At 37.9% G+C, this 26,127-nt stretch overlaps 1 protein-coding gene across 1 annotated transcript in view; it reads right to left on the bottom strand.

Annotated features, from left to right (window-relative positions):
- Nucleotides 1-26,127, bottom strand: part of PGM5 (phosphoglucomutase 5) — a 186,644-nt gene that overhangs the window by 150,180 nt on the left and 10,337 nt on the right. The window contains exons 2-6 of the mRNA XM_023213229.2: nucleotides 14,890-15,052; nucleotides 8,974-9,120; nucleotides 5,962-6,087; nucleotides 1,796-1,986; nucleotides 1,047-1,201 (exon numbers count right to left, since the gene is read on the bottom strand). Coding sequence (XP_023068997.2) covers nucleotides 1,047-1,201; nucleotides 1,796-1,986; nucleotides 5,962-6,087; nucleotides 8,974-9,120; nucleotides 14,890-15,052 — 782 coding nt within the window. The remainder of the gene's footprint in view (nucleotides 1-1,046; nucleotides 1,202-1,795; nucleotides 1,987-5,961; nucleotides 6,088-8,973; nucleotides 9,121-14,889; nucleotides 15,053-26,127) is intronic.

Genomic DNA, 26,127 nt, shown 5'->3' with positions numbered 1-26,127 from the left:
CCCACCTCAGCCACTCAAAGCTCTAGGATTATAGGTGTGAGTCGCCACACCTGGTCAAAATTTATTAATTAGTAGTTGGTGATTGTTGATGGAAAAGAAAAAGCAGGTGAGAAGCCATGTACCTTTTGATGCCTTTAGTATTATAAAAGGCAAATAAATTACATATGCATATATAATGTATATTATATTATGAATTTTAATTATATGTGTATAATGTATATGTATAGAAAGAGATACAGTAAGTAATATAAATTTTTCTATTAACATAGGTAACCCAAGGAAGGGGTATGATATTTACATTTTCTTATTTGTGTTTTCTAACTTTCCACCAGGCACACATACTGTTTCTATAATAATACATGCTGTTTGAAAATGTCAGATTCTGAAATTCAATGTTTTATAATACAGGGTGATAGATGGGAGGGATGGATAGAGCAAGAAGAATGAAACCTAATAGGGTTAGTTAGAACCCTACTGAGTGAATCTCTTGTTGGGTATTTTCCGTGCACTGTCTCATTTCATTCTTACAATAAACCTAGGAAATATCATTTTTCTGTTTGTACAGAGCTAATAAGGCTGTAAGCTAGCATTTGAACATAATATAATCTGACCTCAAAACCCATGCTTTTTCCCCCTCACTTATACATACATACTTACAGGTTAATACGTTTTGTTGCTAAATATTTATGTAGTATTTACTATGTACAAGGCACCATGTTAAATGTTCTACATGAATCACCTCATTTGTACTTCATAACAGTCCATATAAAGATATTACTATTACTATCCATGTTTTACAGAGAAGAAAACTGAGGCACAGAGACTAAATAAGTCTGCTAAATTCCCACAGCTAGTAGGTGGCAGAACCAAGAATTAAGCTCAGGTCACCTGATTCTCCAGCTTCTACCCAGTACACTATACCATGTTCCCATGCTTTCAACTCATTCCCAAATGGAGCAGGGGAGAGTGAGTGCCAGCAACCAACAAAAGAGACATCGACGTCAAAGATCTACCATAAAGTTTTTCACGGTGACATCCTTGCTTACCTGTCCAGGGCCATGCTGGTTGGCATACTCCTCCCAAACCCGCGGACCCCCATCTGACGGAAATACGGAATGCAAGAGAGGTTGGCAGCAATGATGGCCAGTGAGTCGGAAGGGCTCACAAAGAAGCCATTTTGGCCTAGGATCATATAACGGTCCTGTAGGAAGGAATGCGTAAAAATGATCGGACAGAAGCATCTGCTAGCAGCCCATTCCTATAATCATCACAATCCACTTTATTGCCATCTTATATTTAACAACCTAACAACTAGAACAAGGCCAAAGAGAGCATGGGAAACATTCTTCTAAATCTCTGAGTATCAAGGGCCCAGAATCTTGACACACCAGGAATATGTTCCACCTGTTGAAATGTGGCTCAAGCTTTAGAAGCCCCCAAACACTTAATTCTTTCTTTCTCCCAAACATAATAGAGAACACTGGTTCTTGCAGAAATAGCTGATTTCTTAACTTGGTGCTTTCAACAACACTAGCCATAAATAAGGATTTATTGAATAATATATATATTTAAATAAACAACCTTTGTATGCCATAATGTAAATCTGGACCTCAGAAAAGTAATTGCTATTTAATTGCAATACTTAGTCATTAAAGAGAAGGGCAGATGCAGAGCCAGTTACGGCACACATGTCCCATACATGTTAGCTCCAGATGTGTTCATTAATTCTCTGCTTTCCAATTCATGGCTCATTATATGGTCAAAGTGTCAGCAGACAGAGAGCTTTCCTACTTACCCCATCAGCATCAAATGCAGCTCCAAATCCATACTCTCCTCCTTTCATTGCTTCCAGAAGAGTTGTTGCATATGTCAGGTTTGGGTCAGGGTGCTGCCCTCCGAAGTCTTCCAGGGGAACACAGTTTATTGCAGAATTGGCTGGGGCCCCCAGCTCATCACACAGAACTTTTCTCACATAAGGTCCCATAACTGAAAATAGATACACAGCAATATTAAATATTTGCAGAAACTTCTCCCTAGAGTATTTTGTTCTGAATAGTAGAGGAAACACAATTTAATAACTCAGAAGAAAAATATAAATTTACAATCTTTTTAAAGACACAATAGAGAATGATATTTGCTTGAACTACTATTTATTGAGCATCTACTATGTGCTAGTTACTGTAGTAGGAATACAGAAGATGTATTCAATCATCTAGTTACATAAATTTTTTCTCCCAAAACTTTTCTAAAATGTTGCCAGAAAGAAATCAGCTACGTAATAATGATTCATTGTCTGTTGCTTTTCATGTATTAAAAGCTTTAGCTGAACATATGCAAAAGTATTAAAGGGCTCTAGCAATGTTTTTTGTCTCTGCAATCATTTGGACTCTGCCAAGTATATAATTAAACACTATAAACCGCTGAAGCATATAAAAACAAGCACATTTTACCAAAATACATGCCAAGGAATAGTATTTTCCAGTTCAATGAACATTATGGAGTGCCTAACATAGAGCTGCTCTGCTAGGAAATGAAAGGATCATATTGAAGGGGTGCAAAGCACATAGTTTCTACATTCTTGAGCTTGTAATCTAGTAGTGAGATGAGTAAAAGCTGCAGATGAATGACTGCAGTGGAAGACTAAACAATGCACATTAATGAAATAATTATATCCAATGGCTTAAGAGAAGCAATAACCACACATAAGGCTTCAAGGAAGAAGCAGCATTTCTGGTGGAACTTGAAGGAATAATATAAAGTTGACAAGGATTTGGGTTTGGAGTGGGAAGCCCATCTAAACAGAAGGAACATTATGAGCAAGGGAACAGAGCCTGAGGTAGAACATAGGGCACATTTGGGGAACAGCATATAATCCTCCTAACTGAAATATCTGAAAGATACTGCTTTCCACTTGTTTTCCACCAATACAACACAAAATCCTCCAATAGTGAACATCTCTTGATTGTGCCTGCCCAGTACACATTTCCTCTTCCTCTGGATACAGCATTTGCGACTTCTATTGGAGAAAAACTCCCTTCCCCATATCTCGGCTCATGGGGTCTGGGTATGGCTAAATCCCACCTCCCTAAGGCTAAGGAGGTGACCTAGGTCTGCCCAATCAGTGTCCTCCATCTCCTAGCCAGAGTAATTGATTCAAAGATGGACATACAGTATAAACCAGGCCATGAAGCTGAAACCCAGAAACATTGCTCATACTGTTTGGAAAAAGCAGCAAAGCTGTCTTTCCTGTAGGCCAGATCATGCTAAGGCAAGAACCTGGAAGTTCTTTTCCTGAGGAATATGATCAGCCCAACTAGAAAGAACAGAACAGCCTAGCCAGAAGCCTTTAGAGTAAAGCCCATGGGGAAGACCCACAGCAGGCTCAGAGCTCCCAGCAGATTTTTAGTGCCTCATTCTTAACTATGCCAGGAAGCCAAGGATCACCAAAATTTTGAGGAACGTATTTGAGATGAGGTGAAAATAAACAAAAAGTAAAGAGAAACCTGGAGGAAACAAAAATTATACAGGGAGAATAAAACTTTTAAAAATATATCAGTAATACCCTAATAGAGATTAACAAAATAGAGTAGAATGGCTAAAATGGAAAAGACTGACAGTACCAAGTATTGGTGAAGATACAGATAAACTGGAGCCCTCATACATTGCCAGTGGTGCAAATGGTACAGGTATTTTGGAAAATGGTTTGGTCATTTCTTATAAAGGTAAACATACACATATCATATGACTCAGCAATCCCATTCCTAGCTGTTTACCCAAGACAAATGAAAACATACAGACTTGTCCACTAATGTTCACAGTATCTTTCTTTGTAATAGCCAACAACGAGAAGAAAAAGAAACCTAATTTTCATCAATCAGTGAATGGATAAGCAAATTGTGGTATATCGACAACACAATGAAATTGTACTCAGCAGTAACAAGGAACAACTACTGATACCTGCAACACCAAGAATGTATATCAAAATTATTATGCTGAGTGAAAGAAGCTTGAAGCAAAAGGCGACATATTGTATGCTTCTATTTATATAATTTTCCTGAAAACGCAAAACCATGGGGGCGGAAAGCAGATGAGTGGTTGCCAGGGGCTGGGGATAAGGGGAGAGGTTTGACTACAAAGGGCTGCAAAAAACTCTTTGGGGTAATGGAAATGTTCTATCTTGATTGTGATAGTGGTTACATGACTGTATATGTTGGTTAAACGTTATCAAACTGTATACCTACCAGGAGTAAATTTACTGTATATAAATTATACCTCAGTAAACCTAAGTTTAAAAAGATATGGTATCCATCAAACATAACTAGGATGCTATTTTTAAAAGAGAGAATCTTTGGAAAATACAAACAAAAGTTTTGGGAAATTAAAAATATAATGGTAGAACTGAAGGACTGGAAGATAAAGTCAAGGAAATTTCCCAGAAAGTAGAACAAAATAAAGAGATGAAAAACTGGGGAGGAGAAGGGGAAATAGAATAATTAAAGGATCAGTTCAGTAGGAACAATAAGCAAAATGGTTACTAAATAGCAATTCAAAAACTTTTCCAGAGTTAAAGGGCACAAGTGTTCGGACTGAAAGGGTCCATCAGGTGTCCAACATAATAAAGACAGAGTCCCACACTAAGATCCATTATTGTAAAACAGAGGAACACTGAAGACAAGTCAAAGGTCCTAAAAGCTTCCAGAGAAGAAAAAGGAATACAATGGATTAAAAATCAGAACACCATTGGATTTCTCAAGTTTAATATAACAGCTATAACACAGTAGAGCAATGCCGTCGAACTTCTGAAGGAAAATACTATCCAACTTAGATTTCCATATCAGTCAAATATTAATCAAGAGCAAGTATAGAATAAAATATATACAATATTTTATTGTATATATTTTAGATATATGATACTTTTCAGGTATACAATACTCAAAATATTTACCTACCATGAGCTTTCTCTCACAGAGTTCCTGGAGAACATGTTCCTCTAAAATGTAGGAGTAAATCAAGGTGTCAGACAAAGAAACCAGGGAATAGGACATTCAACATAAGAGATGTGTAAAAAGAATTACTACCATGACGATAAAGGGAGATTCCATGATGGCAGCATGCTCAGAGAGCAACCAGTGCAGAGTGGGGCAGATCAAAGTCTCCAGGAAAATGAAGTGAAGGGAGATTTAGACACTGGGGGAGAGCTTGAGGATTAAGAGTGGTAAATACACTTGATTAAAACCAAGCAATGAGAAAACAAGACAATTGCTATTTCCAAGGAAACCAAAAACTTGTACTGTGAAGGAAATATAATTATAGCATATTGCATGGCTCAGCTGTGTTGTGGTAATGTAAACACTAGATACTGATCTTACCAAACTGATGATATAATTAGGGAAGCATGCTTGGATTCCTTAACTGGTAGGTGGAGAGGGTGGGTGGAGAAGTGGGTGGTGGGTGGAGAGGGTGAAAAAGAGCTGCAGCTCCAGTTTCCATAGTATGAAATCAGTAATGCTCAAAACTGGAAAATCAACAAGTCTGTATATTCATAACATTTAATGATAGGGAGATAAATACAAAAAAGAAACAGCTGAAAAAAATTGAAAAAGTTTAACTCTGGAAGGTAACTGGGGGAAGACAGGAGTTGGGTACAGATTTTTTCATAATAAATCTTGAACTATTTGACTGTTTAAACTATGCCATGCATATGAACAAATAAATAAGTTTTACTATACTGCACACTCAAACATGCATAACCTCAAACTCATTTGTTCAACTTTTGTTTTTGTTTATATCCAAAGACAGAAATAAGGGTCCTGAAGTTTTCCAGAACATTCCAAACATCTGAACATACACATATTGTGTTAATATCTATGAATCCAACTTTCCTCATAACCTCTGAAACCCAACGGGTGTAGAGGTCTCAATATTTCCTGCCCACTGATTTGGAGAAAACCATGAGCTTACCTCCATGCATTGCATCAACGCGAATCTTCAGTTGGCTGGGCCCAGTCAGCAAACTCTTGATGGCATGAAAGTCAAAGATGGTCCGAAGGAGGTTGAGATAGATATCCACTGGGTCCACTATCTCCACTAAAGATAGAAAAATAAAGGAAAATGTCATCGACTGTACTCATGAAAGATACTTGGAAGCATAAAAAGAATCACTACCTTAACAGCATGAAATTCTGATCACAAGCCCATCATATCCCTACACATGATGTGGGAAGTAAAGTGCCCATTTGTTGACAAAAATCACAAATCAAGGCACAATAAAGATACTACAAACTTTTCAAGTGCTCAGTGGGTATAAATGATACCAAGTTATAAATTCTTCTTTGCACGGAAAAAATCAACCACAAGAATAAATTAAGATAAAAATGTGCCCTGTTACTCCTGCCCCCAGTTCCCTGCCCCCCAAAAATGCACACAGCACACATCTCAATGTTTAGAGGCATTTTGGCATATCCAGTTGCCTTTCCTGTGGGGGCTGGCCAAAGACTGACTCAGCTGGTATGAAACAAATCAGCAAGTGACCTCAGTAGTGACCCCTATTTTCCGAATGCCATTGTGCCTACCAGATTCGAGTGCAGAATTGGTCCTGAGTTTGCATGAAATCTCATTCATGCCCAATCTCCACCCAATTTCCAAGTGAATGGCAAATATCTAGAAATTCTCATTAAACATAAATGCTCTCCAGCTTCTAGCACCACCCAATAACCAGGAAACCAAAAAGTTTTATTCATATATTTGACATACCAAAAAGCTCAGAATACATTTTTCATACTTGTCAATCAGTATATAACTAATGTTCAGAAAGTACTCGTCCAAGAAGTAGTAAATCAATTCTTTAGGTGCTAAAATTTGTCTAGGAGCCCTGCTTTTTTAAATTCATAGCCAAATTTTGAAACTTATGTATATTGTTTTCAGATTTTTCAAATACATACTACTTTGAAACCCTGAAATACTTTTAAACTTGCACTGAAGATACTACCAATGCACTTTCAATAATTTTTAGTAAATCCAGGTGTGATATTTAATGGATGAGATCTTAATGTGCCATATAATATTATCCCTTCATCTGATCAAATACGTATCTAAAAATATTTTTTCTTGCACTTAAGTCAATGTAATCTATGTGTCCATTCAAATATAATTATATTTGTAACATGGGTACTTTTTAATTATCTTTTTACATGAGGAGCATAATAATCTATAAAGTAATTAAAAATTAATCTGTATAAAGTTACACCTAACGATGGTTAAAATGGTAAATTTTGTTATGGATATTTTACCACCATAAAAAAATTAATCTGTAAGACAAAAGGTTATGACCTGAGTACTTTGTAAGTTTTACTCACTCTACATTATAGGATAATATTTTTGACAGTTTCTTTCTGTCTCTGCAATTCTTAAACCACTTGCCTAAATACATTTGGTATTTATAATAGGCAATACACAGTACCAAACAAATGTGAGAAACGAGGGAGCAAGAAGTCAGGAAAAATTGAAAGTTCACATCAATTAGTTCATGCTCTTGACACTTCAAAGTGAAATGCAAAGGAATTATTTCTACTTAACACAAGCTTTACTCAACACTTGAACCAGCAAGAATACAGCACATAAATTATCCCAAACGATTATCTCCAAATTCTCGGAAGCCAGGGAATCCCTCTACCCACCTCCTAGTATCAGTAACATTTTAGAAAATTCATGCAACTAGCAATGTGGCTGCAGCAATGAGCCTGAATGAGAGCTCATGAAGATTTGAGTCTCTTGGACAACTATAAAAGTTGTGAAGATGCCAAAAATAAGCCCAGTCCTTCTAACCTTATGTAATCAGCATATTGAAATCATTTGGCTTAATATAATGTACCCCTTGCCTTCAATTGTCCAGCCATCCCATATGCCTGTGCATTCTCCCAGCTAGATTAGCAAAAGCAGGCACTGTTGCTTCCAGTGAATATCATGGCTCTCTGCAAATTTGTGCTCATTACCTAAGCAAACAACTGACTCAAAACTTCTCAAGAAAGACTTGGTAACATTGGGCCAATACTGTGACCCCCACACAATCCATTTAAAGCTTTTCTCTGTCCCTAAAATATCACATGGACACAAACCAGGTATTTCATCTTTTAGGCTAAGTTAAATTACTTCTAAAATAAGGATACCTTCTTAATACAAACTGTATTCAAATTTATAGTAGCACTAAAAAAATAAAATGTGTTAGATCTATTGCTATTTTATGCCTTCTAGGAAAAAGCAATAGGATAAAATATAAGGGGGGAAATGATAGACACATGTTATTAATGTTGTCATATGGTTTAAAATTAATCTATAAAATAAAAAAAACTATCGTCTGAGTACTGCAGAAGTTATATTTGCTTTACAATATAAGATAATAGTTTTGACAATCTCATTTTGGTTCTTTAATTTTTGAATCACTTGCCTAAATATATTTGGTAGTTACTGAATTCCTTTGTAAAATCTCCTAACACAGTGCTTGGCATAGGGTAGGTGATCAATAATTACGCATTCAATAAGCTGATGTATAATTATTCCAAGCTTGGTTATGGCTTGGAAAAGAAACTCCTACCTTTCATGAGAAATTTAATAACTCCACTGACTTCTTAGGTTCCTTCTTAACTAAGGCATTCCAGCATCTTCACCTTAATTGCTTAGACAAGTTTTGGCAATTCACAGCCTATTCTTGGAATGTTATAATGAAGTCAACCATAAAAATTTTTCCTATGTTGAAAATGATACCGAGTTTGGGAAGTGGTTTTTGAGAGTTTCCAGTTCTGAATATCTTGGCTGCTCTCATGTCTTCTCTCTACACCACATTAAGTTTACACTTATTTATCAAGAGCCACCCCTGAGACTGACAATGCAATAATTTTCATGAGTGTACTTCCCTACAGAAACCAGTCAGCCCCATCCACATGGTTACTCTGACTTCTTCAAAATAAAACCTGTTACCTCTGAATGGTTTGAATTTGTTCTCTAGGTCAAATTCTTGTCTTCCTAGTCGAGATAGGTCGATTCGGAGATCAGGACATATAGCATATTCCTCAATCGTTTTGCTGATTTGGTAGATTTTGTCTGAGACAACATCGGGTGCAGGACCTAAAATTGGAGCACCAAAAATACACGTTTTTAAAAGTCTCATGAATTTCAAACAGAGAAATGTTATCATCCTCCTCCACCAGGCAGAGAAAGATTCATTTGTTCTCTAAACAATGATCAATGGTTCACAGTTCAATTAGCCTTGACATTTCTTATACTGTACTCATCCACTATGGTGGAAATTTGGTCAGCCTCACCTGTTCTATGTAGACTAACAACCCATATGTTTGTTTGTTTGTTTTAATCCCCTTCTAAGTAGTGACACATCTTTCCTAAAAATAGTTTCACACCTGCCAGGGAAACCTGGTTACGTAATCAGCTTTATTCAGGATATGAGACACAAACAGGATATGCATTTGACAGAAGTGAGGGATTCCAGATTTACACTGCAGCTTCCCCAGTGCACCTAGAAGAGGAAACTATGCTTTCTCCTGCTGCCTAATTGATGTGTGAGCTTAGCAGGGTAAGTTAATTATTTTCCCCAACTCACAATCTCTAGTCACTTCCCAGTTTCTAAAATGAAGTTCAACTAAAAATAAATGATGCATTTCTGCGAAAGGCCAAATTGACAAGTAGAATTAGACTTTAAATAAATTGAACATGAAATCAATACTTTTCACCTTTTGGGATTTTGCTTTTTTTTTTTTTTTTTTTTTTAACCTTGTATATCTCAATGCAAGCCATTTTAGATTTTAGATTTTTGTTGTTTTGTAACAAGGCTGAAAAACAAATAAGTAGATTGAAAGATCTAAAGTATAAATAATTGACAGATGTATAGCTTTCTGTATGAATCTTGTCAACTATACTGTAACTTTCTACTGAAAAAAAATTGTTTCTTGATTTTTAAAATATCTCAGTCATTAGAACTGCATTGTCCAATACAACACAATAAAAGCTACTAGTCACATTTAGCTGTTGAGCACTTAAAATGTGGCTAGTCGAAGTATGCTGTAATTGTAAATACACGCCAAATTTTGAAGAGTTAGTAGAAAATGCAATAGATTGCATTAATAATTTTTATATTGATGACATGGTATAATAATATTTTAGATATAGTAGTTTAAATAAAATACAATGTGAATTTCACTTGTTTCTTTTCCCTTTCTTAATGTGGCTACTAAAAATTTAAAGTGTGTATGTGACTCATAATATTTTTCTCTTGGACAGCACTGCCTTAGAGTGTAGCACCATCACCGTATCCCAATAAATGCTCATAAAAAAGAACAGCAATAGTCCTAGTTTAGTAAGTGGGAGAGAAGACAGCCCAGAAGATTTTACCAACAATTTTCTTGTTGTGTGGGAAAAGTGAAGACCTCAAAGAAATAAACATGGCCCTTTGCTTCACTCCTTACCATTTTTTACCCTTCACAAAACTTAAAGAATAGGTAGTCTTGTTTAGTTTTTGTATTATTTTATGGTTGCCAGATTACAGAATGCATGAATATCTCCCTCCATTCCCTACACCCCAGGCACCACACTATGTTTTTGGCTGTGTCCATCATTTTCAAGTCCCTGAGTTTTAACGCCAAAGCATACCATACTGGTTTCCAAAAGTAAAGCAAGTACTGTCTCTCTAGATAGTTGTCTATGATGCCATTTAACCATCCATGTGGATAATTTCAGAGTTCATCAACAACTTCTGAATTCCTTGCCAATTTCCAATTTCTTTGATGTATATCTTCCACTCCAATGACTTTGATCATATGCACACCCAAAATATGTACAATTATAACATATATTAAAATAATTGTGTTTTAAAGGATACAGCAAATCTATAGGGACTCATATAAAAATAAATTTTAAAATGTTAAAAAAGAGTACCCAAACAGAGATTTTATAGTGCATAAAATAAATGAAAAATTGAAAAAGCTTTTTAATTTGAGGTAGTCCCATTTATTTGTTTTTGCTTTTGTAGCCTGAGCTTTTGATGTGATATCCAAGAAATCATTGCCAAGGCCAATGTCCAGTAACTTTTTCCCTATGTTCTCTTCTAGGATTTTTATGGTTTCAGATCTTACATTTAGGTCTTTTATTCATTTGGAGTTTATTTCTGTCTATAGTATAAAATAGGGGTCCAATTTCATTCTTTCACATTTTTGTTTTCCCAGGCACCATTTATTGAAGAGGTTTTTTCTTTCTCCATTATATTCTCTTGGTGTCCTGGTCCAAAATTAGTTGACTATATACATTTTGATTTATTTCTGGGCTCTCTATTCTGTTCCATTGGTCTATGTTTCTGTTTTTATGCCAGTATCATACTGTTTTGTTTTTACTTTAGCTTTGTAATAATACAATTTTAAATCAGCAACTGTGGTACCTCCAACTTTTTTTCCTCAGCAATGCTTTGGTTTTTTGTGGCTCCATACAAATTTTAGTATTACTTTTCTATTTCCATGAAGAATGTTATTGAATTTTGATAGGGGTTGTGTTAAATCTGTATATTGTTTTGGGTAGTATGAATGTTTTAATAATATTAATGTTTTTTGATCACACACACAATATTAATGTGTGTGTGTGTGATCTTTGGAATTTTCTGTATTTAGGATTATATTGCCTATAAATAGACATTATTTTACTTTCTCCTCTCCAATTTGGATGAGTTTTATTTATTTTTCTTGTCTGATTGCTCTTGCTAGTACTTCCGATACCATGTTGAATAGAAATAGCAAGAGTGGGCATCCCTGCCGTGTACTAAATAGTGGAAAAGTTTTCAGTTGTCCCCAGTTGATTATGATGTTAGCTGTGGGTTTCTTCAAAATGGCCTTTGTTATGTTGAGAAACTTTCTTTCTATACCTAAAGTGTTAAGAGTTTTGGTCAAGAAAGAATGCTGAACTTTGCCAAATGTCTTTCCTGTACCAACTGAGATGATCATGTGGTTTTTATCTTTCATTCTGTTTAGCCAGTCTTGCATGTCAGGGATAAATCCCACTTGGTCTTGATCCATAATTTCTTTGATGTGTTGTTGAATTTGGTTTTCATCAATATTTATCAGAGATACTGGCCTATGGTTTTCTTTCCTTACAATATGTTTATCTGGCTTAGGTTTCAAGGTGATGCTGGCCTCATAAAATGTGTTTGGAAGTATTCCCTGTAACTCTATTTTTTGGAAGAGTCTAAGAAGTATTGGTAATAATTATTCTTTGAATGTTTGATAAAATTCAGCCATGAAGCCATCTGGTCCTAGGCTTCTCTATTTTGGAAAGTTTTTAATCACTTCTTCAATCTTTTTATTTGTTGTTGGAGTGTTCAAACTTTGTTTCTTCCCAATTCAATCTTGATGGGTTATTTTGTCTAAAAATTTATCCATTTCTCCTAGGTTCTCCAATTTGTTGGCATAAAATTGTTCATAATAATCCCTTATGACCATTTTCATTTCTGAGGTATCTATTGCAATGTCTCCACTTTCATTTCTATTTATTTGAGTCGGCTTTTTTTAGTGAGTCTGGCTAGAAGTTTTAGATTTTATTTTTTCACAGAACCAACTTTTGATTTTATTTATATTTTCTAGTTTTTCTGTACTACATTTTATTAACTTCTGTTCTGATCTTCATTATTTCCTTCCTTTTGCTCACTTTGGGTTTAGTTTGTTCTTTCTTTAGCTCCTTGGGGCATAATGTTAGTCTATTTATTTAGATCTTTTTCCTTTTTTAATGTAGGCATTTATTGCTATAAACTCTCTTAGAACTGACTTTGCCACATACTGTAGGTTTTCATACATTGTGTTTCCATTGTCATTACTTCCAAAATATTTTTTAATTTCCCTCTTGATTTCTTCTTTGACCCATCAGCTCATCATAAACATGTTGTTTAATTTCCACATATTTGTAAATTTTCCAAGATTCCTCCTGTTATTGATGTTTAGCTTCATACCATTGTGGTTGGAAACAATACTAGACATGATTTCAATCTTTTTGATTTGTCAAGATTTATTTTGTGGCCTAACATATAGTCTATCATAGAGAATGTTCTATGTATGCTACAGAAGAATGTATACTCTGCTGTTGTTGGATGAAAAGTTCTATATAGGTCTGGTAGGTCCATTTGGTCTAACATATAGTTCAAATTTAGTGTTGTCTTGTTTTTTGTCTGGTTGATCTCTCCATTGTTGCAAGTGGGATACTGAAGTCCCCTATTAGTGTTATATTGCTGTATATTTCTTCCTTCATGTCCATTAATATTTGCTTTACATATTTAAGTGCTTCAGTGTTGGATACATATACATTTACAATTGTTATGTTCTCTTCATAAGTTGACCTCTTTATCATTAAATCATGACCTTCTTTGTCTCTTGGAACAGCTTTTACTGGAAGCCTGTTTTATCTGAGATAAGTATAGGCATCCCTGCTCTCTTTTGGTAACTCTTTTCATGGAATATCTCCTTCTATCCCTTTACTTTCAGTATGTACCTATTCTTAAAGTTTAAAAATGGGTCTCTTGTAGGCAGCGTCTAGTTGGATCTCGTTTTTGATTCACTCAGCCATTCTGTATCTTTTGATTGGAGAGTTTAACCCATGTACAAGCAAGGTTATTATTGATAAAGACTTACTCCTGCCATTTTGCTAATTGTTTTCTGGTTACTTTGTAGATAATTTGTTCCCTTCTTCCTCGATTGTTGTCTACCTTTGTGGTTTGGTGGTTTAGTTTTCTGCTTTGTGGTTACAATGTTGTGGCTTTTTTAAAATATTCAACATGAATACACTTTGTTTGGGTAACGTGTAAAACGTCTGCAAGGAGGGATAGATAGCAAGTTTTCCCTTCAGAATGCACTGTTTTGCCTGGGATCAGGAATAATTTATAATGGTAACTGTTGCTGGTTAAAATTTGGCTCCTACCCACATTCATGAAAACTCAGTGTTCTAGATTAAAACAGATTTAAGAGACTTGCCAAGCAAATGCATGGTCCTTAGATGTATCCTGATTTGAATAAAACAGCTATAAATAATAATAATGTTATTTTGGGGATTATTGAAGATTTTGACTATAGATTAGTTTTCAGGTGGTATCAGAGAATTAGCATTATTATTGTTAGGTATGTTAACATGGTCATGCAGCAATATGTCTTTCTTTTTAAGAGAGGCATACAAAAATATTTGGGTGTGAAATGTTATGCGATAATTTGCCTTAAAATTCTTCAGAAAAAAAGATAAGCAAAATAGAAAAACAAGATAATGGGTACATGTTATCTATTTCTTATTCTCCCTATTTTTGTGTGTGTTCAATTTTTAAAAGAAATTTACCCTCATATATATATTCCACCCCCTTCACTAAGGACCCCCAAACTATAAATTGCTGTAAGTAAAAGTGAAATAATTCTACCATTTTGAGAGAACGTCAACACTGTAGGAAAATGAGAGCCCAGGATTTGGGCTAAAAGTCATTAATCTGACCCTGATCAACCCTGTGGCCTTCAGCGGTAACTCAGCCTCTCAGGCCTTTGATTTGTTCATGTGTAAAATGAGGGTCATTGTCATTCAGACAACGACCTTCAGGGTATGTTTTAATTTTAACATTCAGAGTCCTTCCATATCAGATAAGCATCAACCATTCAGTTGTTTGTGTTGAGGAGTACAGGGGACCAACAGACTGCCCAAATGGGTTCATGAGCCTGTTATGCCACTTCCTTGTTGGATTACTTCGGGCACCTCACTAAATTTTTCTGAGCCTGGTCCTCTTCATCTTGTTTGTCTATCATCAAAGGGTCACTGTAAGACTATAATAATATAAGAGGAAAGAAATCATGATTATTAAGCATATTCTGAACCACATACCTCCATTGGCAACATTAAACTTCACTCCAAACTCGCCCCCTGGTCCTCCAGGGCAGTGGCTGGCTGTTAGAATGATTCCACCAGCTGCCTTGATCTTCCTGATAATGCAGGAGACCGCAGGTGTCGACAAGATTCCATTCTGTCCAATAATCAGTCGTCCAATCTAAACCATCCAAAAATAAAATAAAATAAAATCAATCCAGTTGCTTGGGATTAAAGGCATTTCAACAGGAAAGTGCCCCAGGCTCTGTTAACATACAGCCAATCTCTTGACAAAAGGAACAGAGTGGGCTTTAGATTAGGGGAGGCAGAGTAGGGGGAACTCTGACATTGTCTCTCCTTTCTAATGTCTCTAAGAACATTTGGGGCACCCACATCTAGTAGTCAATTATTAACCTGTAAATAGGATATGCTTCATTGATCTTCAGTAGTTTGAAACATCTGCTTTTGATAACCGAGGGATTAGCTTGAATCACACAAGAAGTTCTTAGTTTGGTACTGACTCAGAAACTATGCCTGTACACATGCCAGAGATTACAAGAAAAAAGAAATGGAGTGCTTCTCTACTTCTTCTGCTTCCTCTAACTTAGAACAAGCTCAGAAAGCAAGGGGACTGATTTACTACAACCTCATCATCTGTAGGCATGTTTTAACTGTAATCTTCAGGAATGACTGTTTTCCTGAAAGTAGGAATTCTCTTTCTGCTGTTAAGTGACAGCATGTGCTGGCGGCATTGGAGAAATTACCTAGTCATGCTAAGCAGAGATCTGGAGGTCATCTGTGGATGCAACCAGGTTCTTTCTAGAGCTAGAAAACTGACTTTTTAAAAAGTCAGCAACACAGCCCTGAAGAACATTTATTGCTACACTTTGTTTTAAAATTGGATTCAATATCATCCAATCTAGTAGTTCTCAATATTTCTACAAAATAGAATCCCTTATGAAGCTTTTTATAATCCCAGTACTCAGACTACATTCCAGACTGATTATATTGCGATCTCTGGCGTCAAGAGCCCAGCATTAGTAGTTTTAAAGCTCCACAGGTGATTCCAATGTTCATCCAAGCTTGGTAATCAAGCCCCCTTGTTACTCAAAGGGCTGGCAGCATGGGCATCACCTGCGAGCTTGATAGAAATGCAGAACCTCAGCTGGGTGTGGTGACTCACACCTGAAATCCCAGCACTTTGGGAGGCTGAGGTGGGCAGATCACCTGAGGTCCAGAGTGCGAGACCAGCCTGGCCAACATGGTGAAACCCTATCTCTACTAAAAATACAAAAATTAGCTGAGCATGGTGGTGCACGCCTGTAGTCCCAGCTACTCCGGAGGCTGAGGCGAGAGAATCGCTTGAACCTGGGAGGCAGAGGTTGCAGTGAGCCAAGATGGCACTGCTGCACTCCAGCCTGGGCTACAGAGCGAGAAGAAAGAAGGAGGGAAGGAGGGAGGGAGGGAAGGAGGGAAGGAGGGAGGGAGGGAGGGAAGGAGGGAGGGAGGGAGGGAGGAGAGAGAGAGAGGAAGGAAGGAAGGAAAAGAGAGAGGAAGGAAGGAAGGAAAAGAAAGAGGAAGGAAGGAAGGAAGGAGAAAGAAAAAGAGAAAGAGAAAAAGAAAGAAAAAGAGGAGAAAGAGAGAGAAAGAAAGAGAGAGAGAGAATGCCAAACCTCAAGGCCCACCCGAGGCCTACTGAATAAGAACCTGTATTTTAATAAGATCCTCTCCTCTCTTTCCAGATAATTCATTTGATAAGTACTGATATAACCCACAAGCCAAAACAAACTTTAACATACAGTCCAACAGCAAAGTTGCCCTGGCACCATCATTGCTAGAGGTCAGTCACCGACCAAATGTAACAATCAGCGAGATCAGGGGAAAAAAAGATACAGAAGAGATTAACACACACACACACACACACACACACACATCCCCCCCCTCCAAAAAAAAAAAGCTCAAAAGCAAAGCGGCCTTGGGATGATTTAGTATGGAAATCCACAAGATCCCCAGGCTACATATTTTCAAGTAGAGGAGACAGATTATAAACAAATAGGCAATAATAATAATAGTTACTAGTGGGGCACATATTAGAAAGAAATTAGACTGCTGTAATAGAGAATAAAGGATGTCAATTTTAATAATAACATAATAATAATAGCTAAGGGAGCTTAGATTTTATTCTAAGTACAACTGGAATTCATTGAAAGGTTTTAAACAGAAGTGACCTGACTGCATTTTTAAACATCATGGGCTGAGCAGTCCAAATGGTCCTATTAAAAAGTAAGTCACATCAAGTCACTAAAACATTCCAATAGCTTTCCTTGTCCCCCACCAACTCAAAACAAAGCCAAAGTCTTCATTATAGTCTACAAGGCCCTACATAATCTGACCTCCATCACTTACCATTTTCCACTGCCCTCCCGCCCTCACTCTCCTGTTCCAGCCACAATGGAACAGAAGAGCTATTCCTCAAACACACCAAACATGATCCCGCCTCGGGGCCCTTGCATTTTCTTTTTCCTCTGCTAAGAATACTTGCCCAGATATTAACATATCTGCCCTCTCACATCCTTTGGGTTTCTGTTTCAATGTAAGCTAATCAGAGACAACACCCTTGACAGCCCTATGTAATACTATAGCCAGAAGTCCCTAACTTTTCTATTGTTTCCTAGTTCCTTCACCCTGCTATAAATTTTCTGGATCACACATATTGTCATCTAATATTTTCCATATTATTTATTTTCTCACTGTATGTAAGGCCCAAGGACTTTTTTTTTCACTGCTATATCCCAAGAACATAAAACAAATCTGGCATGTGGTAAGTGTACAATAAATATTTGTTGAATTAATGAATGGAGAATAATGAATGAATGATGAATGGCTTCACTGGGAGAAATGCCTTGAAGGCGGGCAAGAGCAGAAAGAGGAAGATCAGATGGGAGACTCTTCAAGTCGAGTGTTGACAGAGTCTTGGACTAGGCTAGAGCCCACAGAAATGAAAATTAGTCATTTGGTTTGAGATATATTTTTGGAAGGAGGATGAACAGAATATGAGGTGGACTGAAATATGAAAGAGAGGGGCTGTGGTAAACAGCCTCCAAAATGGCCCCAGTGGTCCTTGCCTTTTGGCATTTGTGCCTTTGTGTGGTCCCCTCCCACACTGAATGGTGCAGATCTGGGTAATCAGTATATATTGCAGAAGTAATTGTGTGTGACTTCCGTGGTGAGGCCATAAATGCCATGGACACTTCTGCCCTGCTCTCTTGGACTGCTCTTTTTGGGAAAGGCCAGCCGCCATGTCATGAAGACGCTCAAGAAGCCCTGTGAAGATGAAGCAAGGCCGGCCAACAACAGCCAGCACCCCCTTGCAGCCAAGGGACTGAGCCATCTCACAGTGGATCCTCCCAGCCCCCGCCAAGCCTTCATACCACCAAACCCATACCAACATGTAACTGTCACTTCATGTGATCTCCAAGCCAGAATACCCATCTCCTGTCTCATAGAAATGATGAGAGATAATAAATATATATGCTCACACATATTACCATCTAATTTTCTACATTATATGTTTATTTCCCCACTGTATATAAGACCCAAGGACTTTTTTTTTTTTCCACTGCTATATCCCAAGAACCTAGAACAAACCTGGCATATGGTAAGTATACAATAAATATCTGTTGAATTAATGGGAAAAAATGAATGATTAATGTTTGCTCTGGGAAAAATACCTTGAAGAGGCAGGAGTGGAAGGAGGAAGATCAGATGGGAGGCTAACAGCCAGCACCACCTTGCCAGCCAAGTAACTGAGCCATCTTGCAGTGGATCCTCCAGACTCCATCAAGCCCCAACTGAGCCACTAAGTTTCATGGTAATTTCTTACACTGCAATAAATAACTAACATAGGAGCAGTGAGAAAAGGAGTCAAGAATAATCTCAGCTTTCTACCTTTAATAACTTAATGGATAGTGGTGCTATTAATCAAGTCAGGAAAGAGAAAGGACAATAATTACACCCACATTATTATCCAAAGTCATGATAAATTATTTTCCATATGGTCTTGCTAAAATTTATGTAGTCATTCAACTCATTTTATTGAGTGTCTACCAGGAAACAGGTAATATGGAAGAACCTTTTGATATAGAACTGAATATAATTTAGCCACTGCCCTCAAGTAATAAGTCTGGAGAAACAAGAATCTGAAAAACATTGTAACTTTGGTTCAAAATTTTCTCTCAGCCATTTAAAGGGAAAATTATGAAGATTGTATAGTGGTGACAGACTGGGATAGCAGTCCACAAAAACTTAGGATGCGCTTCCATAGCGCAGAGTCAATGCTGAGGAACAGCTGCCCAGCCAAGGGCTACATTTTCTAACCCACCCTTGCATCTAGGTGTGGCCACATGGTGCATTTGGACAATGGGTGATAAACTAGTATGAGAATGAGAACAGAAGTAATGTGTGTTTCTTCTAGGCTGAGGATATTAGAAAACAGATATATCATCTCTACACTGCTTATTTCTCTTCCTACAGATTCAGTACAGGTAATCATGTGGCTCTAGGCAATGCCAGAGTCACAAGAAGGAAGGAACCTGGGTCCCAATCCCATTTGGTAGACAAGAGTCTTTGCCCACCAGGGACATCCTCATTGGACTATTGTGTGAGTGAGAAATAACATTCTATTGTTTTTAAGGCAATAAAAATTGCCTACGTTTCAGGTTTATTTATTACAACCACCCACATTTTCTTAAGCAGTAGCGAAAGAAACACAAGCAATAGTTTAATGCTAAATCAAAAATGTCAAATGCAAAATTATTTTATGCTATTACAGTATAAAATTATGTCCACTTTGGGGCAAGGACTTAGAAAAATGCAGAACTAAACATGTAAAGCTTGTTAAGTAGGAGAGATTATAAATTTTTATCTTATTAAATTTCAGTTATTTTTGAAAAGGCAATATGCATTGTTTAAGAAGGTTAAAGTGAGTAATTACACTTGAATAAAGTTTCAACCTGAAATATTTTAGTTATAATTGGAGAATTAACAGAAGATTAAATTCCAGATATACGGAAATTTTACCTATATGAGATCTGCTCATTAACCCATCAATACCAGAGAGAAGAGGTATTGCTGGATGTTGTCCTATCATCTGAGGGCTAAGTACTGGAGGAGATGTGAGAGAGTGGGTGATGGGGCTTCTAAGGTAAGACATGGAAAATTGTGAAGATATTTGTATCCCATATGGACACTCACCAAATGGTGACCTAGGCAGAGGAGGATTTTAATAATAGGATGACCAGTTCTGTGGATGTCAATGAGTGTCTTTCCCCCAGCCATTCCTGTCATTGTCCAATGGGCTCATGAGCAAAGTGGCTGATATGGTTTAGATGTTTGTCTCCTCCAAATCTCATATTGAAATGTAATCCCCAGTGTTGGAGGTAGGGCCCAGTGGGTGGTGTTTGGATCATGGGGGCAAATCCCTCATGAATGGTTTATCACCATGCCCTTGGTGATAAGTGTATTCTCACTCTGAGTTCACATGAGATCTGCTTGTTTAAAAGTATGTGGACCTTCTCTTTTGTTCTCTTGCTCCCACTCCTGCTGTGTGATATGCCTGCTCCTACTTTGTCATCCACCTTGAATAAAAGCTCCTTAGGCCTCACCAGAAGTCAGGCAGATGCTGGCACCAGGCTTGTACAGCCTTCAGAACCATGAACTAACTAAACTTCTTTTCTTTATAAATTACTCAGCCTCAGGTATTTCTTTATAGCAATGCAAGAATGGTCTAATACCATGGCCGTCATGGCAGGCATGAAGGCTATGCACGGGCTCAACAACGCGGACTTTCACTCACCAAGGCTGACCTGGCTATGGCCACTGCAGAATGCCTACTCTACCAGCAGCAGGGACCAACACTGAGTCTTCTTATGGTACCATTCCCCAAGTGATCAGCCAGCTACCTCGTAGCAGATTGGTTCATTTGGGCCACTTCCATCACAGAAGGTGCAGCACTTTGTACTTAGTAGAATAGACACAAAGAAGAGGAGATATGAAGACCGATGCAAAGATTGGAGTGATGCAGCCACAAACCCAGGAAGCCAAGGAATGTATTCTGCCGCCAGAAGCTGGAAGAAGCAAGGAACAGATTCCCCCTAGAGCATCTACAGAGTGTGGCTATGCCGATAGCTTAATTTTGACTTCTGGCCTCCAGAACTGTGAGAGAATAAATTTCTGTGGTTTTAAACTACCAAATATGTGGTAATTTGTTATGGAAGTTCTAGGAAATGAATGCAAAATTTGCAACCTAATACAAAGTTTGTATTAGCTTCACAAGGCTACTATAACGAATTGCCATAAACTTAGTGGCTAAAGGCAATTAAAATTTATTCCCTTATATTTCTGGAGGCCAGAAGTTCAAAATCAAGGTGTCAGCAGGGGCCTGCCTCATCAAAAGGCTCTAGGGGAGGATCCTTCCTTGCCTCTTCCAGTTTCTGATGGCTCCACATATTTCTGAGCTTGTGTTCACATTACTCCAATCTCTGCCTCTGTTTTCATGTCATTTTCTTCTCTGTGTGTCTATGTCTTCTCTTCTGTTCACCTCTCTCTGCCAATTATCCCAGGATAAATGTCATCAGAAAAGGTATGGCTTTCAAGATCTAATCATTGATAAAAAGAAAGATAACTTTTGGAAGCCCTTTTGTATAAAGAAAAAGCACTCAACTTGAAGTTAAAAGGCATAGGTATGAGTCTTGACTCTACCCCTGACATAGGATCATTTAACTTCTCTGAGGCTCTATGTCTTTACCTGAAAAGCCAAGAAAGAAGAGGATTGTTAAAATCCACCGAAGATCAGATTCTACAAACAAAAATTCTTTGTTAAATTAACTATGACACAAATTATTCTATTGTCTTCTCCAAATCCCACAACTCCCTCCAACATTTAAAATTCATCTTTAGATAGCAGATTATCCCTTGAACTACCATTTGACTCTCTGAAAAAGTTCTAGAAATACTATCCTGTCAATACAGCAGACCACTACCTTTCAAGGAAAAAATGGTTTACTTACATAATTTGCCTTAGTTTTGTTTACAGCATTGAAGCAAGCAATATCTGACTTTCATTCCCCAGTGAAATTCAGACCACAGCCCAGGGAGGACCAACCCATGGCCTTCTGCTGCTCCCCACTGAATGTCCCACACCATAGGGTCTGGCTTTGGCTGGAAGAAGGGCAACTTCACCCAGTCCTCCAGAAGGTACACACACCCAGGTAGATGTTACTGCCACTAAGGGGCATTTCCTTCAACTCCACATGGAAAAGGGGGCAAAGTGGACCCTAGTCCACTGTCACTCACACACACGCACATAGGAGGCACACAGATACACATCCCAGGATCCACATCTATCACATATATGGACATTATCACACAGACCCTGAAGACACATCTGTGAGGCATATGCATTCCCAAACACACAGACTCAGGATGAATTTGTTCCTACCCAGCCATGACTTCTAAAATGCTTGAGGAAATGAAGACATAGTAGAAAGGAATGTGCAATTATTTCCCATGATACCATTGCTTAAGAACTCTTTATGTCTGTCCTTCTAATGGCACCAATGCCTCCCATCAAGCCTTAAACCTCACCTAAATTTTGTCATTGGGCTTTTTCACCTGAAAATGGGCATAGCAGGTGCCAAGGGAATCAATATGCCCTTTCACATGCCTTAGACCAGTGTCCCAAGAAAGATAAAATGTTATTCTATTCCTTTACATTTTGTGCCATATACAACTATGGTTTTTTAATGATCTTATTTCTGACAGCTGTTTTTCTTCAGAACATCAACAACTTCTTTCCTAAATTAGTTTCAGTATGAGTTCAGTTTCTAATTGGCTGAAATTAAAGTCCTAGAGAGCAGCGAGGCAATATTTAAACACTCAACCTAAAATCTCAGAGTAGGTGCATAATTTTGACTCTCAGTGAGTTTTTCCTGTGACATAACACTCATGAAAGCAGGATTGCTTTCATGTGTGAACTCTCTTAAATCAGACTTACCTCTTTGTGATTCTCTTTTAGCTTTAAATGTCATTTAAGAAAAAATAAAGAAAAGAAAATTAAGCATGACATTCTCCAGTACCTCTGCTCACTGTGTTATAATCCCTATCACTCCCCAAGTGAATTGGAGAGAGTGAAGACACAATGAACAGAAACTTCCTTGATGCTTCACAGAGGAAGTGTTCTCCAGGACCACACAGCCTCCACCATGTCCATCTATAAGTCCTGTGGCAAGCCATACACAGAAAGATGCCTGTTCCCTGTCTTCTCGGTTAAAAACAGAAACAAAACACTGGAAGAAACCCCAAAGCCAAGCTGCCATGGGTTGCAGAGTGCCAGCCCTTAAGTAGTGTTGTCCATGGTAAACAGGAGACAGATAGGGGCAATTTCAAGAAATAACAAACTCAAGGCATGAATGTGGTTATCCGAACATCAAGGGACTTCTTCATTTGCATTTGGATAATTGTGCAGTTATATGATTTGTTACATGGAGACCAGATGAAAGTAAGAGAGCTCATCCTCAACTTCCTGTACCTATGGAAGTCTTTACACACATGCTGGAGAGAGAGATGAGAGTTAATTAGCATCAAAACAACATGGATTTCACAATCAATTCCTAATATCTGAACAAATACAGAAAAGTCACAGGCATCTAGAAGTGCAGCCCAAGTTCTGTTCTTCAATCGGCTCACCCATTTCTCAAGATTTCATTGAGAAGATCAAGAAATCTAATCTTCCTTGGATGCAAAATGGAGGTGGTGAAAATTGGAAGTATGTCCTTCCTGGTAATTAGGCAATTTCAGTACATAGGAAGTGCTCTGAAATCTTTAAGGTATAGAGTCTGACTCACTAGAACAAGAAAGGGCCCCACTTGTTGCCATTTTATGAGGTGACCATCCCACCTGGATCCCAGGATAAGAACTACAAGTGTCCATTGGATCTACCTGGGTCTGAGTCAAGAAAGCAGAGTTGAGTGCCCTGAAGTAAGCTGAGATTTTGGTGTTCAATGGGAAAGAACGTAAGAATTTACTTTGCCACCTACTGCCTGAGTGACTCTGAGCAAGATCTCAAATCCGTATGTATCTCGGTTTTGTTATCTAAAAGATCACGTGATGGAGGATGCAAGGAAGTAACACAGCCAAGACCCAGTTTACAGTGTCTAGTACCTAACAGACTCTTGACACGTTTCGCTTGCCCTTGAGTCAATCTTTCCATGTCACTGAATATTCTTCTACAACATGATTTTAATGGATATAGTCTTCCATTATTTAAATGTACCATTACTGACCAATATAAAAATGTTCTTTTACCTCAAATTGTTACAGGTAAAACAAAAACATGTTTGAGGACTAAACCCACACTGTGGTATAAATTAAACTGGATGTAGGCCAGGCATGGTGAGTCACACCTATAGTCCCAACACTTTGGGAGACCAAGATAGGAGGATGGCTTGAAGCCAGGAGCTCAAGAGCAGCCTGGGCAACATGGCAAGACCTCATCTCTACAAAAAATAAGAAAAATTAGCCAGCCATGGTGGCGTGCACCTCTAGTCCCAGCTTCTTGGGAGGCTGAGGTGGGAAGATCCATTGAGCCCAGGAATTTAAGGCTGCAGTGAGCTAGGATAACCACTGCACTCCAGCCTGGATGACAGAACAAGAACCTGTTTCAAAAAAAAAAAAAAAAAAAAACCTAAAAACTAAAATCTGGATGTAGTTTGCCAATAACTAAACAGCAAATTATTTGTAATATGCTTACATATAAATGATGTCTTTATTCTTTAATCATAAACCTGCTCACTAGGAAGCTGCTGAAGTCCATGGTAGTGACAGGTACATGTCTGCATCCTTGTCCTGACCTGCATCTTCTTTGATTGTCCCCATCTGTGTCTCTAACTGGCACTGCCGAACTGGCCTGCTACCTGATCAATGTTGTTGAGTTCACTGCACAAAGCTGTTCTTAAAAGGTAGATTTCTGCCTGGAATAGTCATACTTACACCACTTAAATTCCTTACTCCTGATCCATCCAGCTCAGCACAAGTTCTATTTATTGCCATAGAAACATAGGTCATTTGGAAACACCTCCTTCATTTCTGTGGAATGTTCAAACATTTCTGACATTTTGGACTCTGTTCTAGCCTCTTGTTAAATATATCCAGAAAAGAGACAAAGCTTTATGGGGAGGCTATGTGCACACATATGCTATAGAATAAACTATCTAAATGCTTAAAAATACTTTCCATCTGGCACCACACCTTAATAGGCAGACAGAAATTATGTATGTGTCTATCTACCTATATAGATACACATAAATACATATCCCCAAAACAGAAACTCATTCTCTTATTTATATATAAGGTAGAATATAGGTGAATATACATATACCTTTATAGGTAGAACAAAAAAAAAAAAAAAAAAAAAACCCTCAGCCTCTTTAGGGCCATGTGTTTTCTCTGAGTTATTGTCACAATTAATTAAAATACATTTGTATGCATCTTTAGATGAATTCCATCAGACCAGTTTCTGTCTGGTTGGAAAATAATAACTGCCTATTTGTTAAGTGCCCCTGCCCCCATACTATGTTCCAGTGAACTCAAGACCTCTGGCAATCATAGATTTACAACTCAGCAAGATTAAACAATTTACTGTTATTTATGACAGCCAAGCTGGATCTTCTGTATTATATTCCACATTAGCATCTATCACTTTACATTTGGGAGATCCTGTCCAAAAAAAGATTATGCCTCCTAACCAAACATTCAGCAGGGCTGGAGGAACAGGCTCCCTGACAAACATCCTGCCAAAGTACTTTAAAGCACCGTGAGCTCCTGCAGCTGTGCATTTTCAGACGACTCAGCAGTTTAGCGTGGAGTCTCTTAGCCTCTGCTTGGTCTGTTCCTTTCAGTAATCTCTCACATGGCCCAGTCCATTCGGTTTGAAAATCCTCATGAAATGAGCAGATTAAGATCTGGCTTCAGTAGGGGGCCATGGGTTGGGCATGGAGGGGAGACGGTTTGCTCTTAACACAGCCTGAGCCTCAGAAAGGTTTCAGAGGGAAAAGCATGGCACTGACGCAGCTCATGCTTAACAGGAAATAATGCACAGACCACACCAAAAAAGTCCTTTATGTTATGTGAAAGTCTACGCTGAAGCAGCTGCTGCCACCTCATGTACTGTGGTAGAGTGCGCATGAGTGTGAGTACGCA

Source organism: Piliocolobus tephrosceles, chromosome 14 (genome assembly GCF_002776525.5).
Source record: "Piliocolobus tephrosceles isolate RC106 chromosome 14, ASM277652v3, whole genome shotgun sequence".
NCBI lineage: Eukaryota > Metazoa > Chordata > Mammalia > Primates > Cercopithecidae > Piliocolobus > Piliocolobus tephrosceles.
The sequence above is the reverse complement of the archived record's forward strand: the minus strand, read 5'-3'. Positions and strand labels throughout refer to the sequence as shown.